We start from the raw sequence: 27,849 nt of genomic DNA, 5'->3' as shown, positions 1-27,849 counted from the left end.
TCAAACTATTCAACATGTTACACTAATCCCAGCTTTTAATCATGCATAACTTAATATATGACTAAAAAATTGTACAGACCTGAAATGTTTAGTCTACACCTTCAAACAAAGTAGAAATCCAAAATCTATGGATAAATCTATGCTATTACTAAATTATCAAATACAGCAGGGGATGCATTCTACTCTAATGATGTCTCTAAAATCTGGAACCAAATACCCCTCAAAGCAAATTAAAGAACCACAATCTTTTAAGTCACAGCTCAATCACTTAAGACAATTCTGGATCTGTCAGTGCCTTTCTCCAGGTTAATTGTACACAAACATCCATAATTATGTTTTTGAGCCTCTTGTATAAATTACTACTTATTTTACTTAGAAAGAAACTCATGAAATATTGCAAATACAAATTTCCTGTTGTACTCTCTGGCATATACAGGAATTGTTTTCCTTCCCATGTAAGGAAACTTCTGTAAAAACATTCGACTGCAACTTTGTAACACACCCAGTATCTTGTACTTTACAGTAATTGTTACATAACTCGTTTACTCTATAATTGTAATCTTTTTTAAACACCTTTATTGAATTATCACTTCTGGCATAAGCAAATTTACATTTATACAAAAGTAATCAAACTGTATTGACAAATTAACATCAACAAACATTATACTTCACATTTATTGCTATATATTACACAACTTAAGCAACATTATATACATTATTTAATTCCAGCATTACATAAATTATTAAATTCACTCTTTTTTAAACAAGAAACATATTTGTCAAACCATCACTTACAACATAAGCATGCATTTATATAAATGAAAACAAACCACATGACACAATCCTAGTTCTAAGTATTTTACATCACAAACCATACCAACACACACTCCCATTTGTCAACATTATACATCACTTATAATCTACTTGGTCATTTTCAGTCAAGCATTACATAGCTCATTTAAGTTCTGCCTTCTTTTAAACTTCATTCCTTTCCTGTATGTATTCTTCCCACAATTCCCATGTTTTTCCTATGCAGTTTGCTCATATCCTTTTCTAAAGATCTCAATTTCAGTTGTTTTATCTCTGCTAATTTATTCACTACTTTTAATATAGTTGGTTTAGATTTTGATTTCCATTTTCTAGTAATTGTTTTTTTGTCAGCCACCATAATTAGACACAGCAAGGCTGTACCATGTCTAGGCAATTCTGATTCTGTATCACAGCTCAGAAAAATCATCTCCCTCGTCACATCACTCCACCCACCCAGCATCTTGACAGTGCATCTCTCAAGGAATCCTTAAAGTCTGCAAACCCACCACACTCCCGGAAAATATGTTCTCAACTACCGCTTTCTTCCCAGTTACACCTCCAACATTTGCTGTCTATCTGAGGAAAATTCTCTGGAGCCTACTTGGGGTTCCCTGTCACACCTGCAACATTTGCTGTCTACCTGAGGAAAAATTCTCTGGAGGCTACTTGGGGTATAAAAATATCTATGTAAACATTTCCAAGCAAAAATCCTAAATCTTCTAGATTTTGATGCATATTTGGGAAGACATACATATACTTTCCCATTGTTTTGTTGCAAATTGCTTATCCAGTTTCTCTTCCCAATCCTTTCTAACCTCCTCTGATTGATTCTTATAGTTATCATGCAATATTTTGTTTGATTTACTAATTATTCCTTTTTTAATGGGAGCTTCTCTTCTAGATTCTACTAAAACTCTACCAGTGCTGGCCTTTCATTTATGACCCTCCTATTTCTTTCTCTTTGCCTATACTCTAATACCAATCCTTGAAAGGGAAGGCAATCTCTAAACTTCAGTCCAAATAAATTCTTGGCCTCCTCCCATTCTATTACCTTTCCCTCTCTAGTTATTTGCTCCCAATACCTTGGTTCCTTTGCCAATTTTCTCCAATAAATCCCAGCCCCTTCTTGTCTATTGTCTATATCCTTAATTGCAGTCATCCCTATTGACAGAATCTCCTTTCTCCATTCTCGTGTTGGCTCAGTTCTTAGAATACCTTCTGCTACTTTATGGATATAATATTCTGTAAGATTATTGTTATTCTCCTTAAAGGCTTGCATCCTTAATCCCAGTGTGATTGTAATCTTTATAATCTAAAATTGCGTCTACTTCACTGGGCCTCCACTGAAAAGGGGCTATTATGCCCAGATTGACTATCCTGGTCAACAAATGTAAAATAAATAAAAGTGGCTCATTCCAGTGTAACCCTGCTTTTTAGATAGGCTTTACAGTATGTCACTTACACCAAGAGCAAGTCTTTTGGAATCATGGCAAGTTTACATCAAAGTATGTAATTTACGAGCAAGTATTTTGGAACCTGAACCTAAATTTTCTATTTTTTTGTTAACAATGTTAAAAAGCTTTACCATCTAATGATGCAATTAATTAATTTGTTCATTAATCAAAGTAAGTAATGTTCCAATGATAGCTACTACTCATAATGTTTACAAACTGCTGAGCTGTGATTTCTTTTGCTTATACAAAGTACATATGCAACAGTACATTACTTATGCAGCAAATTTAAAACAGATGGAGTTTCTCCTCCTACAAAGAAAACGCTAAGCTACTGCAATAATGCATTAACTATGGGTATGACAAGGAAGTTAAACTTAAAAATGCAATTCTCACACATTAGTTCACGAAGAAAGGAAAAAAAGCTAAAATTTTAAAGTGATGCACTGCAACCGCTTTCTGCCAGATAAACATTTCATTTGGAAACAAGGGTGACTAGTAAATGATGTGTTTTAAATAAAAATGAAGACAACAAAATGGTGCTGTTCAAGAAAGCAGGTAACAGGAGACACTCCATATAAAAAACATTTACTAAACAGATTCCCTTCTCTAAACCTCAGGGACTTGAATAAATATTGCTGTCCACACTCTGTCATAGACTCATTTCTGGTACTTGTCTTATTAAACGAGCTGATGCCAAACAAGGTACGTAATATTTTTAAACACATATAATAGCATACTAAGACATTATGTTTATTTTGCAACTGTCAAATAAACTGCAGCAAGACATCATGAAACACAGAAATTTAATGTACAACTTCAGTAACTGAAGGCATGGGGGCAGCATTGTCTTACACATTCACTGCTGCACGTTAACAGTATTACGTGCTTCTGTTTCACTACTCTGCAAAATGGAAGGGACTGGCAGACATATTTACAAACTCTTCAGGCAGATATAAGATTAATGATGCTAATACACTGAATACGCAACAATCAGCTGACTGTCTAGTGGCCAAAAAGGTCCATAACTACAGCTATTTAAAGAATGTAGACCTACCTTGCCATCTTCACAACAGACACCAATATAGTCTCCGCCATCATCTAGGCTGATCTGATTTATCTTCACAGAGCTCTAAAGTGGAAAACATTTCATATCAGATTTAATACTTCATAAAATTGTGACAACACTGACATCTTATTTGTAGCTATTGCTGATACATCTTTAAAAGTAAAAATAAATTATGCCAAAAGATGTCTACATATGCTTAGCGACAACAGCTACCAGGGCGGGGAAAAATAGCAAAAACAAATAAGTTAATAAAATGAAGCATGCAAGTCGAAATAAACATTTCCAGAATCACACTTTACCATGATGTTTATATCATGCAACTGTCAACAGACACACATGCTGACTCATTATACCCCCCCCCCATTTGTATGGGAAATATGTACAACTTATTTAAGATGAGAATGATTGCTTCAGTGTTCTTCTCCCTTTCATCTTTTAGTTCTCTTGAACAGCCAACCCTTTCAGTAATGCTTTGAAAGAATTATGAATTCCTCCTAGAGCAGATGATCTCCCAGAATTTTTCACTGTTTTACACTGCATTGTGGAGACAACATCTTACCATATCTAGCTGGACACTTTGTCATGTCCATGGAAATAATACATGCTGCTTGCATGGCAAGAGGTTAAGATAGAAGGCACTGAACTTCCAAACATTTTTTCTGTCTTTTTCTGTAGTTAATAAAAACACATGTCCTATGCAATGAACTAGACTTACAAGAGCATGAGATGGCCCATACACCTGGAGCAAGGGGTCCGAATGGAGAGATGATAAATCAGCAGCAAAGGAGAGTTGTATTGCTGGAATTTAAATCATCCTCAAGTCTTGGGAGTACTTTCACAAGGTAGACCCTGCTTTTTCACAAAATCTCACCAAGATGGCACTGACATGCAGACAGCATATATCATGGAAAGAAGTATGTTAAAATAATAAAGATAGCTGGAAGCACTGGACCTAGGATTAAAACGTGCCCAATCCTGGTAGGTGCACTGGTGCCAGGACTGGAAAAAATGACAATGTAGAATCCTCAAGACACAGAAAAATTCCTATAATGGGGCTAGGCCAGGCTCAGGGGGGGGAATGGTCCCCCTTGTTGTAGAAGGAAGTAGCAGTCCACAAAAATCACCAAAAACTGATAGGCCAAAACAGAACCATACAGATGATAGAGTAGAATATTGAGAATAAGATATAAATTATGCACTGTTACTACTACGCAAGAAGCCCAGAATTTCCAGACAGAAGATTTACAGAAAGATCAAGAGGAAATTAGAGGAAAGAAAAATAGTTGCATAAAAAACTGTCAGAAGCTTCAAATAAAAATGTGTGCCCAGTAATACAACAGATTTATGAAAAACATTATATAGCCCAAGAAACCTTGGGTCATTTGGAAAAAGAAGCAACTCAGGAAGTGTGAAAACAAAGAACAAAATCTAGAGATTTCCAAAGGGTATAAAAAAGAAATATGGACATGGGAAAGAAAGATCGATCTGATATGATGCAATATTTATGCAAAGGAGAAAGCCAAATTAATCAATACAAAAAAGCAGCCCCAAAGATATTCAAAGAGAAAAACAGGTAAAGGCATGCAGATATGGAAAATTTTAGTATATAAAAAAAAATAAGATAACAAGGAGGGAAAGTAGAACAGAAGATTAGTAATGCAGAAGTTAAAGAAACAGAAACTGAGGTTATGGATTACCTCTGAAGTGAAAGATTTAGTGTAGAAAAACTAACTCTGATAACATCAAAACAGGATACAGCAATGTAACCTCAAATTAGTAGAGCGGGAAACACCTGATCAGTTTCCATATGGAAACACTTTGGAGCCTTTCATGGGAAACCAGTACAAAAGGGCGGCACAGTGGTTAGCGTTGTTGCCTCACAGTAAGACGTTCTCTGGTTCAATTCTCAGCTGTGGCGCCTCCTGTACAGAGTCTGCATGTCCCCAATGTGTTAACTTGGATTTCCTCTGGGTGTTCCTGTTTCCTCCCACATTCCAAAGACCTTCGTCTGGAGCATTTCTCCCCAGGCCTCCTCTGAAAATGGGCTCTGTCCCAGTCAGATTTTCCTGATAAACAAATGTTAAATAAAATAATATAAATAAATATATAAATAAAAGTTCAGTTGGAGTTGCACCACAAGGAAAGGAACAGGAAACAGTGACAAATTTGACACAGTCAAAGTTGTGGAGTAATAGGCCAGTGAGTTCCAATATGAAAGGCCAACAGATGACACAGAATGAAACTGGAGGTAATGTGGCACAGGGACATGCGCTGGATCTTTCTGTAGAATGCCCACAGGAGATGGAGAACAAAGAATGCGCCCTCAGTTTAGAAGAAAATGATCCAAGAGTCAAGTTGCTTGATGTAACAGAGATGGACAAACATGTTAAGATCAGAAGTAAATAGGATATATTACTGTGCAGCTAAATTATAAAATTAATAACAGATAAAGTCTTACCACAAAACACAGGGCAGTAAGGGAAAGGAAGGACAGAACTCAAATGTTATCATGGAAGGATCAACTGGAGAAATCTATAAAGCAATTAGGATAAGAAGTGTCACTGAGTATAGAAGAAGGAACACATCAACAAAAATATTCAGTAAGGTAGATGTGATAAAAGCAATGCACAGTATCAGAACAGATGAGGATGTATCGTGCACTATCACAAATAATAAACTAAAAATATCAGCACAAGCAGAAAAACTTAGAAGATATTCAGAGAAATATAAAGGAAAAGTATAAAATAAGCAATTTATTGATAACCCCAAAAAGTTTTATAGAGAATTGGGAAACAAGGCAAACGAAACAAACACCACCAAAATAGAAGAAATAGATACATCTTGAAGAAATACCTATAAAGATCCTCTGGAAGGCAACAAAGATGCTGAATGGATAGAAGTAGTAAAAGAAAGAATAAAGAATAAGAAGTTCAAATGTACAGGATATGAAATGGGATTAAGTAATGGCCAGAGAGATTGAAACAAAGTTAAGAAAAGCTCCTAACTGGAAAACCCCTGGCCCAGATGCAGTACCTAATTTCTGGCTAAAAGTATTAACATCTTTACATGAAGATTTAGCCATGAGTAAGAACTATTTATATGTGCACCCCTAACAGACACCTCCTACCTGGTTACCAACAGGAAAAACAATATTACTAAAGAGTGAACCTGCACACTATCCTAGAAACTATACACCACAAGTTATCCTAGAAACTATACACCAATAGCTTGCCTTCTGACGATGTATAAACTACACATTGGAATTGATGTTGACAGAATTTATTGTCATTTATACAAAAAACTCAATCATGACAATAGAACAAGAAAGTCGTATGGAACAAAGGATCATTTGTAGTTAAATAAAGTCATAATGGAGAACTGAAAAAAGGGGAAGAATCCAAGTATGGCATGGACAGACTACAAAAAAGCATTTGACAGTATTCCACATTCACGGATAAAAGAGTGCTTAAAAATGTATAAGATACACCCTACACTGATCAACTACATTACAGTGACCATGAAACAGTGGCAAACCACTTTGCAGTTAAACCATGATAAAGGACAAGTTATTATTCTGGGATAAAAATTTAAAGGGTATATTCCAGGATCACTCTAGACTGCGGTGGTGGTGCTGCGGTAGCATTGTCACCTCACAGTTAGACGTTGCCCATTCGATTCTCAGTTAGAGCGTCTTCTGTGTGGTGACATGCATGAATGGGCATTCCTTCGTTGAAGGTTGTGCGTTAGGCCCGGCAAGCCAGCACGTAAAACTCTACTGCCAATCATTAGCAGACTGGAGTTCCGCTGTGGTGACCCCTAACCGGGAAAAGCCGAAAGACACAAACAAATTCCAGGATCACTCTGTCACTGCTGCTCTTTTGTCTTGCTCTTAACCTATTAAGCTGTCTACTTAATAGACTAGGTCATGCCTACAATTTGTCCCCCAGAAAAAAACAAAGTGTAAAGACTTCTTAGCTTCTTTTTTGTGGACGATTTAATACTGTAAAGTTGATCAGAAGAGGAAATGGGAGCACAACTGCAAGTGGTCAAAATTTTTTCAGATGATATAAGAATGGCATTTTTTTTTACAAGAACAAAGGGGAAATCCGCAACTGTGGACAGTGCACAGGCATCAAACTCCTCTCACACTGCATGAAAGTTCAGGACAGGGTGAGTGATAAACAGATACGTAGAGTAGTAGAATGTTAAGACTGGAGATGAGCAGTTCGAATTCAGATCAGGATGCAGCACAATTGACCCGATGTTTGCAGTGACACAGATACTTGAGAAGAAGCTAGAGATGAGGAGAGAGTCCAACTGGGCATTCCTAAACTTGGAGAAAGCATATGACAAGGTCCCAAGAAAGCTGATCTGGGCAGTAACTGCAGTGGTTTGAAGTCCCAGAAACACTGGTAGAATTAGTGCAACCTATGTACAAGGACCCAATGACTCAAGTACGAACAGTGTTCGGCCTCACAGAGGGGTTCCCAGTGGGAGTGAGTGCACACCAGGGTTCAGCTCTGAGCCCACTGCTGTTCATACTGGTGATAAACTACATTAGCAAACAGGTCGGAGGGGACAGAACAAAGTTGCTGTATGCAGACAATGTGGCATTACAGGCAGACTCTGAGCTAGAACTTCAGCAAAGGATAGGAGAATGGAATGCAAAACTGAAGGCACATGGGATGAAACTAAGCACAGATAAGACAGTGGTAATGGCAGCAAACTGGGGAACTCAGAAGAAGCTGACAACAGAGATAGAAGGGAAGATAGTGGAACAGGTAAACAGCTTCAACTATCTGGGAGGGGTGGTTGAGGAGAAGGGAAGTCTGAATGAAGAGGTCAAAGCTAGAATCAGAAGGACTGCAGCAAACTGGCATGGAGTGTCGGGTGTAGTCTATGACAGAACAATGCCAAAGAAGATGAAAAGTAAGGTGTACAAGACAATGGTGTGACCAGTACAACTGTATGGTACAGACACCTGGGCAGTAAAGGCAGAACAGTTGAAGAAGCTAGAGGCGATGGAAATGAAGTGCCTGAGAAGGGTAGTAGGATGCACACTGTGGGACAGACGAAGAAATGAGAACATAAGAGCAGAAACCAAAGTAGCTCCAATTGCAGAAAAGATCAAAGAGAACAGATTATGGTGGTTTGGATAAATGTGCAGAAAAGCAAAAGACAATCTGGTGAGGAAGATTTGGGACAGACAGGAAGATGGTAAGAGGAAGCAAGGACATACAGCAAGGAGGTGGATGGATTGTGTGAAAGAAGATCTGCGACAGGCATGAATGTTGAAGAAGACAGGAGGGTGGCACTGAATTGAGAGAGTTGGCGATAGTTAACATGATACCATGATCCCATGTAGAAATATGCAAAAAAAGGGGGATGATGATAAGAATGTAATTTGGTCTTGATAAACTTGTAAAAGCAAACTTTAAAGAAGGAAAGCTGCAGCACCAAGAAAATGTCTGCCTGGGACAGGAATGTCATATAAAGGAACTTGAGCAAGAGGGAGCATATAAATATTTGGGAATTGATGAATGATCAACAATAAAACTTAGTAAAGTATATTTTTAGAAGATTAAAATTAATACTAAAAACAGTGCTGACATCTAGGGACAAAGTCCAGGCTATAAACCAATTTGCTCTTCCTGTCCAAACTTAAAGGTGTTGGGATCAGTTGGACAGGAAAACAAGAGGGATGCTTTATACTCATCAAATGATTTATAAAAATCAGTGCTTACCAAGAGTATATATTCTCCATTCCCTCCTCGAAATTGATTGCATGTACAGATGTACATTTGTAGGACTGCATACATATCTGCTGACCTCACAAGACCCAAATGTAGTGAAAGCTTTAAACATGAGAAGAATAAGTTTAAGATGACTTCCCTGCTTAGTTTACCTGAAGCATATCTCTGTCGAGCGGGAATGAAAATTAAAACAGAAGTAGATAAAAATCAGGCAGCAACTGAATGTGCCAAAAACCAAAGGAAAGATAGAATGTAAGGTGAAGGTTAAGATGAGAAGGCAAGACATTTGGAAAATGTACAAATTAGTTGCAAGTAAAGAAAACACTTGGAACAACCTCATGTTGATCACGATCGAATGCAGAAATGGCTAAAGATAGGTGAATTTAAACCAAAAGATGAAAAGTTAATATTGGCAAGCCTCAGACAGTGGATTACGTAAATGTTGGTTTACAAAGTCCATTGAACATGTGGGAGAAACAGACAAATGTAGGTTTTGTAAAAAAAAAGAATCGGAAACTGTTGCACATCTTGATGCTGGTTGTGATATACTAATGGTAGAAGGACTGTATACTGAAAGGCATAATAATATGGCAAGATTGTGGCACTGGGGGCTGTGCAAACATTATAATACTGAAGAAGCTGAGAAGCATTAGAAACATCAGCCACAGAGCATTCTAGAAAATGATGAAGTTTATACCACATGAGATCACCAATTACCAGCAGCTCAAAAAACAGATGCAAGAAAACCAGATAGAGTAGTCCATGAAAAGAAGACAAAAGTAGTATTGATCACTGAAATTGCTACACCCAGTGACTACAGTGTCTTATGCACTGAGACACACACAAAGTCATAAAATATCAGGATTTACAGGCAGAAATTAGAGCAATGTGGATGAAGAATACCTAGACAATTCCAGTAGTAGTAGGAGCAACAGGACTTATGAAAATAATTTACAATCGGACTTAGACATGTTACCGATACATGCAACATCATATGAAGTGCAGGAGTCACTACTGGGCACAATGTGGGTGCTGTGAAGAGCACTTCTTGGTAAAATCAAAGACTGAAACAATACTAATTTCATGAACTTTAATCAAACTTTGACTTGAGAATGGGGTCCATTCCCATTATGGTATTAGAAACCCGAAAGACTTGGAGAAATTAAAAAAAAAAATAAATAAAAAACTGGCTGCTTGCCAATATGGGGCACATAAAATAATGTTAGGTCCATGTATCCCATATTAAACCCAATACTTACAGTGGACATAAAAAGTTTGCACACCTCTGTTAAAATGCCAGGTTTTTGTGATATAAAAAAATGAGACTGCAATAAATCACGTCAAAACTTTTCCCAACTTTAATGTGACCTATAACCTGTACAATTCAACTGAAAAACAAACAAATCTGTTAGGGGAAAAATATAAAAAAATAAAAAACTTACAGTACGCTGGTTGCCTAAGTGTGCACACCCTTAAACTAATACTTTGTTGTGTGTGCACACCCTTGAACTAATACTTTGTTGAAGCATCTTTTCTTATGCAGAAAAACATCCAGGCCAGGCTAAAATTTGCAAAACAATACATCAAGTCTCTCAAAAGCATGTAAGAAAATGTGTTATGGTCTGATGAGACCAAGGTTGAACTTTTTGGGTACAATTCTAAAAGGTACGTTTGGTGCAAAAACAACACTATGCATCACCAAAAGAACACCATTCCCATGGTGAAGCTTGATGGTGGCAGTATTATGCTTTGGGGTTGCTTTTCTTCAGCTGTAACTGGGGCTTTAGTCACGGTGGAGGGAATTAAGAACAGTTCCAAATACCAGTCACTTTTAGCCAAAAACCTGCAGGTGTCTGCTAGAAAGCTGAATGTGAAGAGGAATTTCACCTTTTAACATGACAATGACCACAAGCATACATTCAAATCAACAAAAGAATGGCTTCACCAGAAGAAAATTCAAGTTTTGGAATGGCCCAACCAGGCCACAGACCTAAATCCAATAGAAAATCTGCGGGGTGACCTGAAGAGGGCTGTGCACAAGAGATGCCCTCACAATCTGATAGATTTAGAGCACTTCTGCAGGTAACAGTGGGCAAATATTGCCAAGTCAAGATGTGCCATCCTGATAGACTCCTATCCAAGAAGACTGAATGCTGTAATTAAATCAAAAGATGCTTCAACAAAGTATTAGTTCAAGGGTGTGCACACACAACAAAGTATTAGTGCACACTTAGGCAACCAGCGTACTGTAAGTTTTTTATTTTTTTATATTTTTATATTTTTCCCCTAACAGATTTGTTTGTTTTTCAATTGAATTGTACAGGTTATAGGTCACATTAAAGGTGGGAAACGTTTTTAAATTTATTGTTGTCTCCTTTTTTTATATCACAAAAACCTGGCATTTTAACAGGGGCGTGTAAACTTTTTATATCCACTGTATATTTACTTTTGAACCCAGGCTACAGAAATCTCATGTAGGAAAGCCATTCCTTCAGCCTGTCTTTTAACTTCATTATTCAGACTTATGTGCATGAAATGCAGAAGGAATGTCCACAACATTACAGTCACACATCTTTTACCATTTCAACTTTTAGCAAGCACAGTGCCCAAGTTATACCCCTCCTTCAGTCAGCAAAGTACTGCAACTCTCCATACCTTGGAAAACTGAATGGAGAACATCCTTGACTGGGAGATAACGACCTGACTGAAGTTCAAGCCTGGCAAAATCCTCATCAGTCATGAAATCTTCATGTTTTCATTTAAGAAATACAAGCAATGGTTTCTTCCTAAATGGAGTACTGAAATGTTCCGCATCTAAGGCTATCTATGCTTCAACCTTCACACTTTCACAATAACTGTTTGTAATCTGTCAGCTTTTGTTTTACGCGGATCACAATTAGACTGTAAAACATTTCATTTGGAGACTTTACTATGCTGCCTAACCTGTCCACTCAAGTATGAATGTTATTTTCCATGTTTAAGCCAATAGTATATATTCTGACTCATGACCTCATTGTTCTGTCATCCAAAATGTACTTCAGCTTGCATTTGTTTTTCTTTGATACACTTAATTTTTTCATGCTTTATTTTTGTATTGTAATATATATTTCCTTTATTATGCATGTCATAGTTTATTACTTCCTATTATTTCATTTTAGTTTATTTCACATACTCTAAAGTGCATTTTATTAAGCACTTTAATAAAAGATTACTTTGAAGGTAAGTGTTTGTATGTAGGCAAAACTAGCTGTCATTTCTCATCTGTAATCTATTACTCCACTTGCAGTGGCATATTCAATGACTTCAAGGCACTTTCAAGTTGGAGTACAAGGCATAACTACTAAATTAAATGTGTATGACATGTCCTAATGATTTAAAACAGCTATTGGTGCGTTACCAACCTATCCATTTCTTACTCTTATCCCACAAAGGACTTTTGGCAATTACTAAGATGAAAAGAGTTTTACTGTCAGCATTCATTCTCTTTGTAGACAACTCTCTTGTGACATTCACTAGCTCATGAGACATACAGGCAGATTTCCACAACCAGTTTTAAGTAGGCTCTCTATACTCTTCGATTACTGAAAAGTTTTAATGGTCACCTTATTTATCTTACTCATATTTTTGCTTTAATTATTTGTATGTGCTTTTATCTATGTTTTGTTTTACTTGTAAAGTGCCTGGGGGTAATGAAATGAAACGCAACAAATGTGTGTGCATTCTGCGGCACTTGCCGCAGCTTGTGATTATTTCAAGCTTGTGGGTGACACCACTGTTAAGTTTAACTTGGAAACTGAAGATTCTATACTAAAAGATGGATAGATCATAATTCATATAAAAGTAAAGTAACATATTACATCATATTACTCACTCTTCACTACTAGTGCAATCAGCAGTGAAATTAAAAGTTTGTAACACACACATGTAATGGACGAAGCTTGCTGATTACACTCTGACATTCAGAAAAAATCAGTTAAGTGCTAGAGTGGTGGGAAACCTGAAAAAGTTCACCTACACTCTGACGCAACTTACTGTTAGGGAAAGGTTAGTTTGTTTTTGATTTCTTGTCTTTGGTATTATTTTATTGCCTTCTTCTATTTTGTATACTGTGATTTGTTTTCTTTACACTGTGTTTTATTTGTATTCTGCTTTGAATTGCATATTAAAACTTGGAAAGAGACCACAACTCTGTCTCTTGTGAGTCAAACAGATTTTTTTCCCACCGTCCCACCCTGTTGCTACTGTGTGCTTAAACACAACTGTCTTTCTAGTTACCTGCCCCTTACGTTAATTTGATCACCTATCCCCTTTTCTCTTCCTTTTCACTGGCTGTTGTAAGCAGAAAATTATCATTTTGTGAAATCACTCCCTTTCAGCTATTTAAATTTATTGGCCATCCCACTATATTCCATAGAGCCAGAAAAAAGTGCCCACCCCCTTTCAATCTATCTTGCTCTTTTAAAATTAGTGGCTCTCCACTTAGACAGCTGAAACTTTAGTTACCCCCCTTTTCATATCTAACTGCATAGCGCACAGTGCAGTTTTTATAATATTAGCCTATTTTTTCATCTTACCCTGAAACATCTTTTGCAAGACCACCAGTTATTGGAGAGCCCACATTCTGCCTCTCAGCAGTCATCTTGGGATTAGTGTTTCTGTTTTCTCTTGGTGAGAGAAGGAGCACAGGGACATTATTTCCTGGAGACTGCATATCACCAGAAAGCCTAATAACTGCTTCACAGGTGACAGCCTGGAATTTGCGCTTATATCCTACTCCCGGTGACAGAATAAGCAGAGTGCATTGATTCCTGACGGTTTCTGCTTGGACAGTGTGTATCTGTGCTTGACATTCCTGATTAGTCTGGTTACTATTCAAGGCATCTACCAGGAGAAGGCTATATCTAGCCTACAGACCCTTGCATCATCTGGGACAATACTGTGGATCACCAAACAGGCTGTGGCCTGCTTCTCATCTTGGGATTGGTGCTAATGTTTTGCTTCTGGTGAGAGAAGAAGCAAAGGAGCATTGTATCCCAGCAGAGTAAAGCTGTGGTGAGACCAGCACTAGTAGCAGCCAAGCAGTAGCCATTCATGCGACTCCCCTCTTTTTATCATTCTTGACAGGCTAATTCTTTGTTTTCAGTAAGTACTGCTAGATTTGTTTCCAACTTCAGAATATCTGCCTAAATACTTCATCCTTAAATTTTCAGGGTCTATGTATTAGTTTTCCTTCAAGTGTTTGGTTGTGCCCTGTACAGACTGACACCTTGAGTGACATTTTTCCTGTAAAAGCACGATGGAAATTTCTCCAATACCTAGCTGCACACACAGTACATCTAGTTTGTAGTGACAAGCACTGTCCCCAGAGTTGCAAACCGAATACTCCTGACATTGCTTTATATTCTCACTCCAGCTATCCAATCAATAAAAAGGGTCTGTTGCCACTGATATGAACTTTCCCACTGTCTTTGTTACCAGCTTGGTGGATATGGGCATTCTGACACAATGTAGAAATTGCCTCATCTTTACTGACAACCAGTTAATTCTCAAACAAACTGATATTGTATGTGAGAGATGTATTTACAAAATGTCACTGGAGGCAAAGCTCTCACATAAACGTATTCCTAATGTCAATAAGGTTGTCAGTAGTACACACACTGCACCCATCACACACAATTCAAAGCAGACATATACACCCACATATGCTGAGGCACTTAAATGTAACCTTCCTAAACCACAAAACCTCTTGGATGAAGTACACGCAACAAATACCCTCAGCAGCCCCAAATGCACTCTTTCAAAATAACACCCACATCAACACACAGCACCACATCTCATGGAGCCTCTACCTCTAAGCTCATAAGGCAAGCCACCACACAATCCAACATTCTTGTCTTTGGAGAATCCATCATGAGACACACTGATGTCCCTTCTCACCAGGCTGAGTATGGAGTAAGTCACGGTCAGTTGCCTATCAGTGGCTAGGATGATCCACCACATTATGCATGCACTCAAGTCATTAGACCACAAGTACCAGTATGACTCAATCATAGCCCATGTGGGAATAAATGACCTGAGATGGACCTCCCTAGACTACATGAAGAGAGACATTATAAAGCTCCTGGAATATGTGTCTCAGGCTGGTACGAGCCTAGCATTGAGCAGCATTTTACCTTCTCCAAGGATGATGCCACAATGCGATCAAAAGATGATGGACTTTAATAATTGGCTTCATTTCTGGTATCACTCTAAGGGGGTGCAATATTTGTCAGCTTGGAAGGAGATGGTCAACAGACCACACTGCTTTGTCAGGGATGGTCTGCACCACTCCCCTCTAGGCTTTCACATATTAGCTAAAACACGGTCTTCCCCCATAGTGCCTTTTTTAGGCAATGCCAAACTGAAAGTACTTCCGACACAGCAAATCAAAACCAAGAAAATCTAAAGGCATTACTGCTCAGTGCTAGGAGTCTAAACAAAAAAACTCCACTCCCAAGAAGCTCTCTTCAGCCTAGAGATATCTGTGCAGTCACTGAGACATGCTTTAAAGCCGTGGAGAGAACACCAACACGGCAAGGTTATAATGACTTCCACGCATTTAGACCAACCATCTACTATACAGACAGGGACTAAAGGTGGAGCTGTCTCTATTTCTATCAGAAGTAAATATACCTCAAGGCTGGTCAAAAAGGACAATGCACTTGAGCTGCTCCATGGTCAAATCACCATAGGCAAAACCCCAAATCACTTCCTTGTCAGCTACAGGTCCCCCTCTATGACCAGGGAAACCGATACCATGTATTCGAACTTATTAGAAACTCTAACGATCCAACCCAATACCATACTCATGGGTGACTTTAATTGTCCCAACATTAACTGGGAATCCTATAAGACACCAAATGTAAAGGCACAGAGAGTCCTGGATTTTGTAAATACAAACCCCATGAACTAGATAGTCAATACACCAACCACACTAATAAGGGAGTGTGTTGCATACCCCCCACTGTAATGTCTTCCCTGGTAAGGTCAGACCACAGATTGATCTCCTTTGCAGTAAAAATTAAATCTGGACCCCCAGCTGAACCTGGAATATTTCAAGAACTACTTTAAGGCTAACCTCCGGCTATTAAGTGATAACCTGGCAATTTTATTTCAAACCCTCATAAACCCTGAGAACACTGCTGCCTATGCAGAACTGTTCACAGAAAACCTGTACAAGCATGTCAATAGCTGCATAGAGGCAGCTGTACCCAACAGGAAGTAGTACAGAACGAATTCAAAAAACAAGCCACTCTGGTGGAATCACAAAATCAATAGGCTGTATTACAGAAGGAAGAAAATCATGGCAAAAATTAGGAGATGCAACACCCAGTATGATAAAAGCACTCTCATCAAACTAAACAAACATCACAGAGGACAAATAAAGTCTACCAAAGTCAAATTTGAGGTAAATTTGGCCTCCCAGGCCAAGGACAACCACAAGGCATTCTGTAGCTATGCCCGCAACCTCAAAGGCAATAGACAACTATGTGCAAAGCTCATTGTAAATGGAGCCACCTATACTGAGCCAGAAGATACAGCAAACCTACTGGCCAATAAATTCAGCTCCAACTTTACCCCTCTCTCCTCGTCAACCTTCCGTCAGGAAATACCATCAAATATAACCCCCCCCTGCTATCATTACAGAACAGGTCTTAATGCACTCTCTGTGGCCAAGAACACTGCATCAATGGCCCCAGACAATATCCTAGGATGCCTTCTAAGCAGCATGAAACATGACCTATCAGGGCCTCTGGAATTATTTAACTACAGCCTCCAAACAGGCTTTGTGCCGCATGAATGGATAAAGGCAACAGTCATCCCTCTGCAGAAAGGTGGGCCATCTACAGGAAACTACAGACCCATAAGTCTCACTAGTCTTATATGTAAAGCCATAGAAAGAATTATCATGAAAATGATCAATAGTAACATAGTAAACATCCAGACAGTGGACCCAACCCACTTGGTTTTGTCAAGGGCAGGTCATGTCTACTCAACCTGGTGGACTTCTTTGAGAAGGTCACCAAAGCAATGGATGAGGACAAAATGGTTCACACTGCCTACCTTGACCTGGCCAAGGCATCTGACACAATACCCAACTTGAGCATTACTGACGAACTCAAATAGGTTAGGTGCAAACCCGTATGTCACCTGATGGATAGCCAACTGGCTTCACAGACAGGACCTTGGGGAGTCCACCTCTACAAAGAGCCCAATCACATGTGGAGTCCCTCAGGGATCAGTCTTTGGACAGCTTCTTTTAGGCATTTACTTCTCTGAAGTCTAGGCCAATGTCAGTGGTCTCTGGCTGACTAAAGTTGCAGATGATTGCAAATTAGGAGCCGTCACTGAATTCCACACTGTCACAAATGTTCTCCAGGAGGGGCTGACACAGACAAACAACTGGTGTCAGAGCCACAGACTAAAACTAAATGCCAAAAAATGCATAACAATATCCTTCAGGAAGTCATCCACCCCTGGTAACTAGAATTGACCCAGTAGTCATGGACTTAGGTACACACATAGACAGTAATTTAGCCTTTGACCATCAAGTGTCTACAGTAGTGAGGAAATCCTTCTGTGTTGCGCAACATGTAAACAAAGGTATGGCATGTAAGTCCAGAATCACTGTTCTACTGAATTCAGCATTCATCAGACCTGTCACTGAGTACAATGCCCCCTTTGGCAAGTACCTAACCCAGTATATCCAACAACTGGAACATCCACAGAGGTTCCTCACTAAAATAATACAGGGCTTAAGTAAAATTTCCTATACAGACTGCTTCAAGGCTCTATCCCTGTATTCTGTCTCCTACAGGCTTTTGAGGGGAGATCTATGCCTGACATACAGGGTAGTGTGAGTCGCCACTCTGATGGACCTTCTGCATATCTACAAAACAAACAACACCAGAATTACCCATTCTAAAGACTTAATTAAATCTTGCCTGTGATATAAACAGGATCTGCTAGAGACAGGTATATATCCCAGAGATTACCCTGTCTCTGGAACAGGCGCCCCATCCATGTGAAGCAGAGTTCCTCCCTAACCCAATTCAAGTGTAACCTAGACAACTGGACGGGGAACAGGAAATTTGTCCCTGGTTTGGCACCTATGTCTCTAATGGACACATGCGACCTGAAAATGGTTCATCTCCCAAGCCCCTGCATATACTCTTATCAAGGGTGTCAGAACTTGTCAAAGATGTGGGATGCATGGCTAGGCTTAATAAGGCCCTTGGGATCGTTAGCCTAGTAAACACCTATGAACCTATGCTAAGCACCCCTTGCTAAAGTTGGGTCTCCAGTGGTGGATCCAGGAACTTGCAGGGGGGGGGGTGCAGTCAGCAATTTACACCAATTGGGTGAGGAATGGAAAGTAGAATAGTGGGAGTTGGTCGGGGGGGGGGGGCTGTAAAAAGATCAGTTATAATTGAATAATTAGTGTCATTGGTTTTACTAAGACACAGTATCCAACTTATTTTATAGTGATACAAACCCCTTGTGTATATTTAATTATATGCATCTTGCCACAGCAAGAATAATCTAGTGTACTTATGATAACGTTCCATCTGAGCTGTTGCCTTTCATTTGTCTTCAACTAGAGGGACTTGGATCTGGCACGGATGCAACTCGGCTGCATACTCCAGCATCGGATCCAAAGTCCAAGCTCCTCTCCTACCCATAATGCCCCCTCTCCCTCCACCCCTCAGATCGAGTTTGTTGCAGAAACAGCAGCAACCTGAAAGGCCAACAGGCCTACAAAACATGGTATAACCACATGAAGACCCACCTACTGAAAGCTGGCATGGACAAGAGGGTCCATGTTTCTTCAGTCCAGTCCGCTACACAGCCAAAAAAAGGCAGGGGATGGAAGGAGTGATGGTTGAAGACAAATGAAAAGCAACAACTCAGATGGAACATTACGGCAAGTACATAACTTACTTATCTGAAGGTGTTGTGTTCATTTGGTCTTCAACCTAAGGGCCAGAGTCCCTAGATACCGACAAAACCTGGGAGGTCCTCATGGAAGGATATTCCACAGCATGGCTGAGCCAAAACATGCCCTGCTCCTGGATAGAAAATCCAATTTATAATGAGAAATGGAGTATGTCATGATGCCCAGGTCACAGAAGAGATATCATCAAGAGAAAAACTGAACCAAAAGGCTGCAGAAGTGGAGGCTGATCTGGTAGAATGCGCCCGGACATGTCCTGGTGGAGACAAACATTTGGCTTAATAGGCTATAGAAATGCACCCTGAAATCAAGCAAGCAATGGTAACCTTAGAGACCGTCTTTCCCAAAAAAGGTTTAGAAAAAGAGAGAAAAAGCTGATCCGATTTATTTAAGCTTTTGGTTCTCTGCAAGTAGAAGTTTGTACTCTCCTTTATTTTGGAAATTCAGAAAGAAGACTAGCAAATTAATGACCCGGTTAATATTGGATTCTGAAGCCACCTTCAGCAAGAAAGATGGACTGGTCCACAAGGACACACTGTATTTATGGAAAACTAGGTAAGGAGGTTTAATAGATAGTGCTTGAAGCTCAGAAACCCTCTTGGCTGAAGTAACCACCACCAAAAACGCAGTCTTCCACAACAAGAACTGTAAATCTACCAAGGCACCTGGCTTGAACAGGGGGCAACCAAAGCCTGCAGAACAAAGGTAGGATCCCAAGGGGGCAGTGGGTCCTTAACTGGAGACCTAAGGAGAAACGTACCTTTTGAAAAGGCCTTACAAAGTTTAGACAAAGCTAAGGAGGCCGAACTTTCACCCACATGGAAGTTGAAAATCGCCGTCAAGTGGACCTTTACAGCAGAGAAACTAGCTCCACCATTAAACATATCTGTCAAAAATTCTGCAGCTGTAAAGGGATCTAGGTCATGCTGAGAAGCCCAGATCAAAAAATGCTTCCATTTGCTAGAGTAGATCTTCCTTGTAGAAGTCTTGTGAGCCGCAATCAGGATCTTCTTAACAGGAGAAGAAATCCTGGGAGTCCTGGCTATCATGGAAATTGGAGCAGCCAAGCTTTGAGCTTTACGCTGACAAGATCCAGGTGAGGAGCCCCTGACGGATGCAAAATAATATCCAGGACCAGATCCAGAGTCCAGGGAGGACACACTATATGACACACTATATGAGACCACAGAGTGAGGAACCAAACTTGACGAGGCCATAAAGGGGCTAAGAGGATAACTGAACTCCCCAGCTGCCAAGCTTTCTGAATGAACTTGTGAATAAGAGGAAGTGCAGGACACGCATAAAGTAGACTGAAGGGCCAAGCATGGGCATCTCTAGGGAACTCTCCCGGAGGGGGGCGGGGGGTCAAAGTGAAATACTCAATGCACTTCGTGTTGGAAGGAGAAGCGAAGAGATCACAGCAAGGTCAACCCCACTTTAAAAAGATCTTTTCCGCTACTGATGGATTCCAAGACCACTCGTAAGACATCAGAATAGATCAGCTGAGCCCATCTGCCAGGATGTTGGACTTTCCTGGAATGTGCGTTGCCACCAGACAACGGCCAGTGGAGATCACCCACTCCCACAATCTCATGGCCACACGGCAAAAGGGACAGGACCTAGTTCCCCCCTGTTTATGTACTACAGCACTGACATATTGTCTGCTTGTATGGCAACAGTCCCAGGAGGAAGAGAGGCATGGAAAGCTTGTAATGTCAAAAGCACCACCCATATCTTCAGGACACTGATATGCAGATTGGTCTCCAGAGCAGACCACGTACCTTGGACCATCTTTCCCATGCAATGCCCTCCCCACCCGAGCAAGGAGGTGTCCAATAGTCACAGTGGTCGTGGGAGATAGAAGAATAAATGGCCAACCCAAAAGGAGGTCCTGGGATTGGAGCCACCACAGAAGAAAGTCCCTGCAGATATGAGATAGTTGAACAGGATGGGACAGAGGAAGGTCTAGCAGGGACCACTGAACCACTAAGGTCCACTGCAGGACCCTTATATGAAGCCACGCAGTTGGGACAAGGGTGATCATAGCCACCATGGATCCCAACTCTCGAATAGCTAAGCCCGCCGGGAGTAATTGGGCTAGAATAATGTCCTGTACATGATGGCAGAGTGAAGACCATCTGTCCAGAGGCAGAAAAACTTTGCCTTGTATAGTGTCTAGTTGGGCCCCTATGAAATCAACACCTGAACTGGTGTCAGTTGGGACTTGGTGAGATTCATGGTAATACCCAGGGACTGGGCTATATGAAGAAGGTAATCCCTGGTCTGCATTAGCCGATGCCTGGAGGGTGTGGAGAGGAGCTAATCGTCCATATAGGGGAAGACCTGAAATTCCTGCAGCCACAGGTGAGCCGCCACTACCACCAGTACTTTGGTAAACACCCACGGGTAGTGATGAGTCCAAAGGGGAGCACTCTGCAGAGAAAATGATTGGCTCCCAGCCGGAAGCGAAGAAACCTCTGAGAGCGCCTGTCCATCTTGATGTGGTAGTACGCATCCTGGAGGTTCACAGAGCACATCCAGTCATTCATCTGCAGGAAGGGCAGAATGGACCATCTGGAACTTTTTCTTGGCAACAGAGACATTCAGGTTTGACAGATCCAGAATAGGTCTTAAGTCTCCCATTTTCTTTGGCACCAAAAAGAATCTGGAATAAATGCCTGATCTGGACTGGTCTGGGGGACGGGCTGGATGACTCATTTTGCGAGCAGCCTGGCAATTTCTATGGCTGCCTCCTCCAGTGGACTGGGTGGAATGTTCAGGAGGTGTCTAGGTGGAATGGGAGGATGAAGAAAGGGGATAGAGTAACCTCTGGATATGATCTTCAGAAGCCAACGATCGCTTGTAATGGACTCCCAGGCTGTTGGGTGCAAAGACAGGAGCCCCTGACTGCCTCCAGAGATGAGCAGTCTGCCAATCCCTTTGAGGCTGATTTACTTAAACTAAAAAGACAGCAGTGGCAGTGCCTCCATATGGAGGCATGTTTGCATCATACAGTAGTGCCTAGAGGCATGCGAATTCTTCGCATGCCTACATATGGCAATACTTTTCCTAAACTGTTAAAACAATGGCAGATGCTGAACATGGAATTAAGTTTTAGTTATATGAAGCTCCTGAATGAATTCTTTGCCCCACAAGAGAAAGAACTGGCAGAGAAGATGGAGGCTTTACAAAAGTAGCTGTATGAGAATTATACGGAAGCCTCCTGTGTAACTGAAATTGACAATGTTTTACTGAATGTTCTTGCTTATGATGATAGACTGCAGATGCAGAAAAAGAAGAAATTAGAGAGGGACTTTGCTGATTTTAAGAGGGGCCATATATTTGTTTGGCCTCGTGGGTCCTAAAGGACACAGCAATCAGATAGTGGCAATACCCCTCTGACTGCCTCTAGTCAGTCTGAACCAACTGATTTGCTTTTACTTAATATAGCTACTGTATCAGAAAAGGAGGGGCATGTACCTACGGCTTCAACTTCTTATGTTAATCCAAAGAATTGTATCAATAAAGTGTTGACAGAAGATCTAACCACTGCAGTAGCTAATGGTGGAGCTAGACCTAAAGATAATAATACTTCAGTATTTCCGGACAACCTTTTTTCCAGTTTGCCGTCCCTTTTCAGGTTGCCACAGCAAGTGATATGAGGGCGGAGTTTCAGCCAAGGGCAGAAGCGGCGGAAGTCATCAATGGAGAGCGATCGGAACTTAGAGGGGGTGAGTCGCAAGGGGAATCCACTTTAGTGTTTAATTTACCGTCAACTACTTTAACCACAGCACAATTGAGTCTCTTGGACAAAGGTTTGAATTTCGTGCCCTCTCGACCTGTACAAATAGAAGATGTTCTTTTAGATATTAGAATGGTTGTGAGGAACATTGCTCTTAAACTTATGTTTGGGGGGCAGCCTAATACAATGGATGTTATGGAATGTTGTAGTTTATTTGTTCCACAACTTACACCTGTTCTTGAAACTTTTGTTAAAGTTGTGGAGAAAGAGCTATCCAACACTGACATTGGTAAGAATAACTTTTTTAATTTAACAAGAGATGAATTTTTAGCTTTGCAACAGCTCTGTGACAATGATAGTATAGCTATACGTCCAGCCGATAAAGGAGGTGCGGCAATTATTTTGGACTCTACTCATTATGATAATACTAAGAAGGAAATGCTTAACGATACTGAAAACTATGAGCTGATTACACAGTCTATGTTATCTACTATTATTAAAGGGGTGCATGAAGAACTGTATGAATTATTAATGTATGAAATGATATCTAAAGAATTGTATGATTTTATGATGGTATTTGAACCATTGGTTCCGATCATCCAGGGACAGCCCAAGGTGCATAAGTCTTTAACCCTTCCCACTTTTCATCCCATTATGTCAGGGAGGGGCTGGGTTACTGAATTTATTTCAATTTACCTTGAGAATCAACTCAAGAAACCCTTAGAAAAATCTGTGGCGGTTTTGAAAGATAATGAACACTTTTTGAGCAACCTGGGTGATTTTAGTAGAACACATATTATATTTTCAGACAATGTATTGCTTGTCACCATGGATAGCCTCCCTAAAAAGGTTTTTATCTACGAATACTGAACACAGTAGGGTACATGTTGATTTGCTGGGGTCTTTGATGGAGATTGTTCTATTTAACAATGTGTTTTTATACAAAGATGCGATCTACAGGCAGAAGAAGAGTGTTGCGATGGGAATCCCCTGTGCCAACAGTTATGCCAACCTAGTGTTGGCAGAATGGGAAGGGCAGGGTGGTCTTATCCCATAATGACTATTTATTGCACCTTTTACATCATAAAAGGTTTGTAGATGACGTTTTTATTTTTTGGAAGGGAGGTGTTGATGCTTTACTTGATTTTGTGAAGTATCTTGAGCTTAGCAGTGAATACTTTAGGTTTGATGTGAATTATTCATCTACTTCAATTGAATTTTTGGATACTAAAATTTCTGGCTAATGGGCTTATTCACACTTCCCTATTTAGGAAACCCTGCAAAAAGAATGTTGTTCTCCATCAGAGAACTATGTACCCCAGGCATGTCTTTGGGAACATTGCCAAAGGTCAGTTTCTGAGAATGTCGAGTTTACATACGGAGAATACTGAACATCAGGATGCTGTAACTATTTTGGAGGGTGACTTATTGAATAGGGGATATAAGAAAACCATGATAGATAGGACCTTAGTAGAAGTACATTCAATGCGTACTACAAGAGGTAGACAGTATTTTAATAGGACCAATGAACCTCAGGTTAATTATTGTACTTCAGAAAGGCACATGAATACATCGCTTAGGTTGCCTTTGACTTATGGGAATAACATCCACTAGATTTGTGATATAGTTAATAAATACTGGCTGAGTTTATTAAGAGATGAAAAGATTAAAAATATGGTAGGTAATAAACCTCCTTTTACAGTCAAGAATAATTTGTCTTTAAAAAGACAACTTTGTTATAAAACAACTACTGTTTCATTAACAGTTTTTGATCGTTTAGGCACTTTTTCCCCTATAGGACCTGCAAAGCCTGTGCTTTTATCTGCAAGGATAGTAATTTTAAGCACATTGGACTGGGTTTTGATTTTAAGGCTAAGTTTTATGCTGATTGTAAGTCAAAAGGCTTAGTCCACATGGCTAGATGCAGACACTGCACTTCTTTTTATGTAGGTAAGACCTTAAGAATGCTTAAAGAATGCATTTTGCAGCACCTACGGGATATAAGGTGTAATAATTTACTCATTTACTCAGTGCACTAGCGTAACATATTTCCCTGCACTCTAACCATGTATTTGAATTCTTGGTTTTACAAATACCAGCGGATTTGAGAAGGGGGGATTTTAATAACAGGTTAGAGCTGGCAGAGACTAAGTGGATTACTAGATTACAAGCAGATAAGCCCCCAGGGCTTAATGCTGTCATTCCTATAAAGCCACTACTTAAAAAGCATAGAACGCATCAGTAATTGATGTTTTTAATTGGATAATTGTTTTTGGCTTTTACTATATAAATGGTTTTACAATGCTTGTGTTTATGGATCTGATAAAGCACAACTGTGTGTGAAAGCGCTTATCCTGTTCATCTGCAATAAAGTCTTGTATGACACCAGCCGTGGTGGACGCTTGGTTTATTTTTTTTTCCACTCATGTGTACATTTATTCTACTGAGCGACCTTCAGCTGCATTAGGTATTTCTTGTTGTTTTTCTATTAGGATTGCTGAAAGGGTCTGTCTGGGAAGGAATCCCAAGACTCTTAGTTCTTCGGACCCCGTCTGCCATGAGGGCGGAGCCTGTTGTATCCCCCTCTGCCCCTGGGTGAAGATATATCATGAGCATCTTGGGAAGAACCCTGACCCTTCCGAAACCACAGCTTATTGACCCCATGCTGATTCCTTGAAAAGAATCTTTGTGGAGTGGAGAAGCGGATCCCGAAGGCAGACAAGGTCGTCTTGTCCTTCTCGCTCTGGGTTAACATGTCACAAACCATTTTTCCTAACAAGGTGGAACTGTCGTAGGGAGTGTTCATGAAAGATGCTTTAAAGGGCTCCAAAAAGGCACAAAGGCGGAGCCAGGTGTGTCATCTGATGGCCACGCCAGACCCTGCAGCCCTCAAAGCACCCTCAGTAGCATGTGAGAGAAGCCTCATGGACATATTTTAAACATAAGTGAGGTGGTCATATGGGAGGAGAAGACCTTCTTCTCCTCTGCCGACATGGACCTTGGGGGAGACTCATCGACCTCTTTGACCAGGTCCCTCTACAGTCTGATGACATGTGCCACGTAATTTAGCACACATAAGGCAAAAGTGGCTGAAGCATAGATCCACTTCCCAAAACGATCACCTGAGACTCCCTATCTGGAAGGTGGACTGAGGAGCTCTCCTAAGCCAGCGCATTCTTAGTGGCCGCAGCAACCACCATGGCATTGACTGGGGTCCCCTTGGACCAACAGGGCTTGTCAGATGGGGCGCTTAGTACCTTGTCCAGGCACTTTGGGATGGGCTCAACTGTGTCCTGTTCCTTCCATGCCCTAGCGGAAATAAGAGCCACTAAAGGATCTGCGGGGGGGGACGGGACGACCAAGGAGGTAGAAGGTCCTGTGTCAAATGCCTCCAGGAATACTGACTCGTCAGGATTGGGTTTGGGGGTAAACCACCCACTGCGTTGGCTAAAGATCTCCATGATGACCCTAAAGAAGACATCCTCTGGGGGTGATTGGAGAGAGCCCTCCCCTTCCTCCAGGTCGGTATCATCAGTGAGAGACTCCGGCAGGATGTCTAAGTGCCTCCTCTTGCACATACACTTCTGAGGTGGCTCTTTGAGGGGAGGTTCTGGGGAGGATTCGGAAGCTTTGGGGAGTTCCAGGATCAGAACCTCTTGGAGCAAACTGGCAGGAGGCCATCTCTGAGGGGGCAGGACAAAAGATTCCAGCTCAGAAAAAGAGGGAGCCAGGGTGGAATCTGAGGATGAGTTTGTCAAGAGTCTTGACGGAGCCAAGAGAACCCTCTCCACCACCTCGAACGCCAAAGGCGAGCGGAACCCCGAAGGCAGAAAGGCCATGGCCAAGGCCAGATAGACTGTCCTTTGTCCCGAGCCTCCCGGTGCCATGGACCCATGGGGAAGGGATGACCCCAAAAACCTCAAAGTCAACACCCCCCCCCCCTTGGACCCAACACCAACGTTACGGCTCTGGGAGTCAGTCTGCTTTGTAAACACTGGAGCTAAAATGCTCAAGGCAAAAGTCGGCATCAAGGTACCAGGGACTAACAACACCAACCCCTTAACACCCGGGAACCTCAGACTCAAGGACTCTGAAACCGAAGGCCAGATCAGAGAAGGAGAGATAGATAGGAAAGGCAGACTGCATGCTCCCAGCAGCGGCGGGGGATGGAGCAGTCAAGACTCCCAGCTGAATCTGGGCCCGAAGGAATTTCAACATCATCCTGTCCACCTCTGCTTCAGACAGACTCCAAGCAGACTGGACTGAAGAGGCCACTGACCCTGGCCTAGAATGGCGCTGAGGAGAGGAGGCAGCTGGGGACAGAGCCCAAGAGGTCTCCCACTCTGGGGAGAAGTGCAAGAGACCAGAGCCAAGGGGAACTCCAGCTCAGATCTGGGTTGGACTTGGATGGGGGCTCGGCTGTGGAACAGCGCTCTGTAGACCTCTGTCTAGGCTGATCCTGCTCTTTAGAATGGACCTCCATCCCAGGCTTCTTAGCGGGAGGTTGAGTCCCAGAAGCCGGGGCAGACAAAGAAAAAGTAGCAGCCTCTGTAGGAGTTGGGAGAAGGCCCCTTAAAATAAGCTTGAACCTCCTGTCGATCAAAGCGAGGGGGTTGAAGTCCATGTAGATCGAGCAGGAGGAATCTAAATGGGAGACTCCCAAACATTGGAGGGAGGTAGCTTATGCCCACACTCTGCACACTTTTGAAACCCTGACACACACACACACACACACACACACACACACACACACACACACACACACACACACACACACACACACACACACACTAGATAGAAAAAGGAAGATTTTTATTTATTTATTTTTTTGGGATAGAGACTGATGCCAAGAAGCGCAAAGAGACAGTAGGGGTTGGAAAGATAGTAAACTACAGAAAAGAGAAGAATAAAAACCCAATAGGCAACACTTAGCAACACTGGAGCTTGGAGAAGCGGAAACCCGTGCTGTTTGAAATGAGCAGCAAACAAGATCTGGGGTAGGAGGGACAGAGGGGTATTATAGGTAGGGG

At 41.0% G+C, this 27,849-nt stretch overlaps 1 protein-coding gene across 2 annotated transcripts in view; it reads right to left on the bottom strand.

The window, feature by feature from the left end:
- VPS41 (VPS41 subunit of HOPS complex) overlaps positions 1–27,849 on the bottom strand; it is a 2,347,711-nt gene that overhangs the window by 1,481,298 nt on the left and 838,564 nt on the right. For both annotated transcript variants that reach the window (XM_044064839.1, XM_044064840.1), the window contains exon 5: positions 3,319–3,393. In XM_044064839.1, coding sequence (XP_043920774.1) covers positions 3,319–3,393 — 75 coding nt within the window. The remainder of the gene's footprint in view (positions 1–3,318; positions 3,394–27,849) is intronic.

This window comes from Protopterus annectens, chromosome 3.part0, assembly GCF_019279795.1.
Source record: "Protopterus annectens isolate FY-2018-M chromosome 3.part0, PAN1.0, whole genome shotgun sequence".
NCBI lineage: Eukaryota > Metazoa > Chordata > Ceratodontiformes > Protopteridae > Protopterus > Protopterus annectens.
Note: the sequence above shows the minus strand (reverse complement) of the source record. Positions and strands in the feature narration are given on the sequence as shown.